Source organism: Andrographis paniculata, unplaced genomic scaffold (assembly GCF_009805555.1).
Source record: "Andrographis paniculata isolate CXL003 unplaced genomic scaffold, ASM980555v1 Contig61END, whole genome shotgun sequence".
In the NCBI taxonomy this organism is placed as follows: Eukaryota; Viridiplantae; Streptophyta; class Magnoliopsida; order Lamiales; family Acanthaceae; genus Andrographis; species Andrographis paniculata.
The window spans coordinates 837,208-840,905 of NW_026137597.1; the positions used below are offsets into that span (position 1 = coordinate 837,208).

At 38.7% G+C, this 3,698-nt stretch overlaps 1 protein-coding gene across 1 annotated transcript; it reads right to left on the bottom strand.

Annotated features, from left to right (window-relative positions):
* Positions 1-201: 201 nt before the first annotated feature.
* Positions 202-2,644, bottom strand: LOC127260264 (lysine histidine transporter 1-like). Its single transcript, XM_051287975.1, has 7 exons — positions 2,567-2,644; positions 2,317-2,474; positions 1,846-2,232; positions 1,373-1,766; positions 650-755; positions 479-570; positions 202-375 (listed from the first exon to the last, which is right to left on the bottom strand). The coding sequence occupies exons 1-7, from the start codon at positions 2,612-2,614 to the stop codon at positions 202-204; spliced, it is 1,359 nt and encodes a 452-aa protein (XP_051143932.1). The 5' UTR covers positions 2,615-2,644.
* Between the last annotated feature and the right edge of the window lie 1,054 nt (positions 2,645-3,698).

The window sequence follows — 3,698 nt, forward strand, 5'->3', positions numbered from 1 at the left end:
TACCCATCAAATTAATATATATCATAATCCTTTAAATCCAAACCAAACCTACACACAAAAGAAACACAAAAATTCAAACCTATCTTAAATTTCAAATAAAAATCAAATCCAAATTCAATTTTCTCTCCTAAAGAAACACACTCTGGTAATATATATATATATATATATATGCATTCCATTGATGTGCAGGGTAGGGTAGGGCTAGTAGTGGCCGTAGAACTTGTAGGTCTTGGCACGCTGTATAATCTTCCTCAGGCCTCCGATGGGCCCGCATATCATCAGCATCACCCCAAATGTTATGCACGCCCAGTTCACGAACCACGACAGGCTCAACCTTCTCGGCTTGCAGATCACAAGCCATATCACGCATGGAAGCTGTACGTACGTAGTATATCATATATCAAATATCGATCATCGATCATTTCAATTAAATTCAATTCTATCGGCAACTTAATTAACAATATCAATAGTTGCTTACAAAGTATGTGGTTGGTGCGAATGCAAACCCTCCGAAGAATGGCAGAAGCGCATCGAAGAATGGGAATGTCACAGCAACAAACAACGTAAATGCTGTTACTAGTAAACATGTAACACAATCAATATCGATAATGAAATATAATATACATGTTAACATAATTGAATTACGTACCGACGTAGGTATTCCTTGTCACAAAGCGCAGCCACCACGTCGGCCTGAACTTGAGTTTCTTCACAAGAACGCTCTCTATCATGTCGAAAACCGGCATCGCATATATCTGTGTGTACGTCATCACCTTGTTATAATAACCAACGATCATCGAAACAATAGCTAGCAAATGGACTAATCTTTTAAGTTTAAATTTTTAATTGAGATGATATAATTTAATATAGTATCAAAACCGGAACCTCCTTGTTCGAGTCTATGCCCATTCTTCATTGTATACGTCACAAATTTCCAAGGGCTGATCCACTGTACTACTGATTAATTTGATACTTATTTGGATTTTTCTTGTCATAGTAGTAATATGTGAAAAGAAAAATAAATAAATACTAGTAACTTTAATATTTTGAAAGGCGAATTAGCATAATTATATTATATAAATAAATATTTATACACAAAAAAAAATTAAATAAAATTAGGGTTTGGGTATATTTATACACAAAAAAAAATTAAATAAAATTAGGGTTTGGGGGATTGGTGCCCCTCAAAGTCCTTCTTAGATCCGTCACTATTCTAAAATTTGAACCAACATACACCCTAACATGTAAAGAAGATCTATGCCACATATGAATTTTATACGAGTGATAACAACATATATAAATACAAAATGTCATTTCCTGCTATAATACCATATTAAATGATCATCTTACTTAAATATTCTAACATATATACCTGGTAGCTTCCAATGAGATGCACAACGACAAACATGTTGGCCATGGCGATTAGCCATTTGGGCTTCTGCAGCGAGACAAGTACATCGGTGTCGACGGTGTTGCCGAAAGCCCAGAAGCCGAGCACGGCCACCGGGAAGTAACACAGGGCCACAACTACATAAGCAACAACCACACCTCTCCACATAGGCACTTTGGAAGGCTTGTCCGGCGTCGACGGCATTGTCGCCTGAATCTCCATCTCTACATTGTGGCCGCCGTATGCAAAAACAATCGACCCCATGGCGCTAAAGAACCCGAACACCCTGTCTGCCTTACTCCCTTCTTTATACCCATATTGCACCTCAGGCTGCACCCCCTTATCCACCGAAGCACCCCATGCAATCGTCGAGTAGCTGCCGTGGAGATGATCAAATTATCAACAACTTTTTCTATAATTGTTCGATGAATTGATGAATAGATTGATATACACACCTTATGGACATAACTGCAGCTGCTAAAGAGACACCGGAGATTGAATTGAAGGAGGGGAGCTGTGAGAGCACAAAGTGGACAGAGGAGAAGATCATGATGAAATAGGTGAGGCTGATCTTTTTGCAATCGGCGGTGCAGACGATGTCGTGGAATTTCTGGAGAGACTGACCTCCGGTGATGAGGTAAACTATGTTGACTCCGACCTCGACGATTAGCTGCTGAGGCACGACGATCCACAGGCCAAGTTTTTCGCCGAAAGCGTGCTGCCCGAGCTCATGGTACCTATCGAAGCGCTTGCCGGGCACCATCTCGTGCATCTCCACCATTTGCCACATGGAGTAGAGAGTCACAATCCAGGATATGAGCAATATGGCAATTCCAGGCCCCCTGAATGGATGGATGGGTCGATGAGAGAATGAATGAGAAATACCAAACAAAATGAATTGAATTGAATTAGGCAGGTTAAGGTACCATCCGAGCTCAGCCATGGCGTAAGGGAGGGTGAGGACTCCTGCCCCGACAATAGCAGTGACGTTGTGGAATGCTGAGTACCACCATTTTGCATTTCTTGAAGATGTTATTGGAAGCCAATCATCTATTGCTTTCTGCTCTTCAGACTTCTCTTCTACCTGTGTGTGTATGTATATATATATATATATTGTTAGAAAATTGTTTGCTGAATATAGTGTATGAATTCCAACTTCCAAGGTATTGTTCTTACAGTTCTATGGGAGTAGTTCTTGCCGTAGAGCGAAGCTTCAGCTTCCATACTTTTAAATTTCTAGGATCTGTAGATTGGTGTCAATGGAGGTTAGAGGAGATCATATCACATGTGACAATGATAAGAAGAAGAAGCTAGCTAGGTAGGGCGACAAAAATGGTTGACTTGAGTAGTGAGGAAATCATTAATCAATATGAGAATGAGAATATTATTTGTTGCCAACTAATTATTTACTTTATTATCATAGGACGACCAGATAATTATATTAATTGCTCATTGAAGCTTCGTTTCACATTAGTGATATTAAAAACAAACTGTCGAATGTATGTTTTAATTAAGCATGCCCGGCCTCGACTATATATTAAATTAGTTAATTTTTTTTTGGTGAGGGTTTCTTGCACGAAACCTAACCTATTCATTCTATTGGCCAAGGACTTTAACCATCAGCATTGTCAACTCAAATGTCTCTAGACGACATTAATTAATTAATTAATTAATATAATTAAGAATATTAATTGAAACACGGGAGGAATGACTTTGTGGTGTGGGATTGAACTTGTGATCGTGACATTATGAGTTCAAACTCTGAAACCTCCAAGTTCACCTGCTACATATGGTTCGTCTAGTGTAATTTGCCTTGTCGAGCCTAGTTTGTTCACACAAATTTTTTCCCCAAAACCTATCAAATCAAACACTTTCGAGCTGCGGCTGCACGGACCTGTGATGATGATCAACGCTTTGCCGGCAGGCCGGCACTATACTATGTAGTTATATATTTATTTGCTGTGTTGATGATCAACGCTTTGCCGGCAGGCAGGCACTATACTATGTATTTATATATTTATTTGCGAGTAGATAGATTATATACATAACATAAGGCTACAACTAATTACGATCAACCTAGTTTTAATTTTTTGAATCTAGCTCGCTACACAAGCCTTCTTAGGTCATTTCATTAATTAATTTTCCACATTAATTACAGAAGAGAATATACCAAAGAGTGTTGATAGAAGTAATCACGAAAATACAACGAGATCAGAGGGAGATCAGATAATGCAGCAGCACTGCTACATAGTGCATGCATAAGCAAAAGAATATAAAACACAGACACATCAACAGAAGCTAATTATAT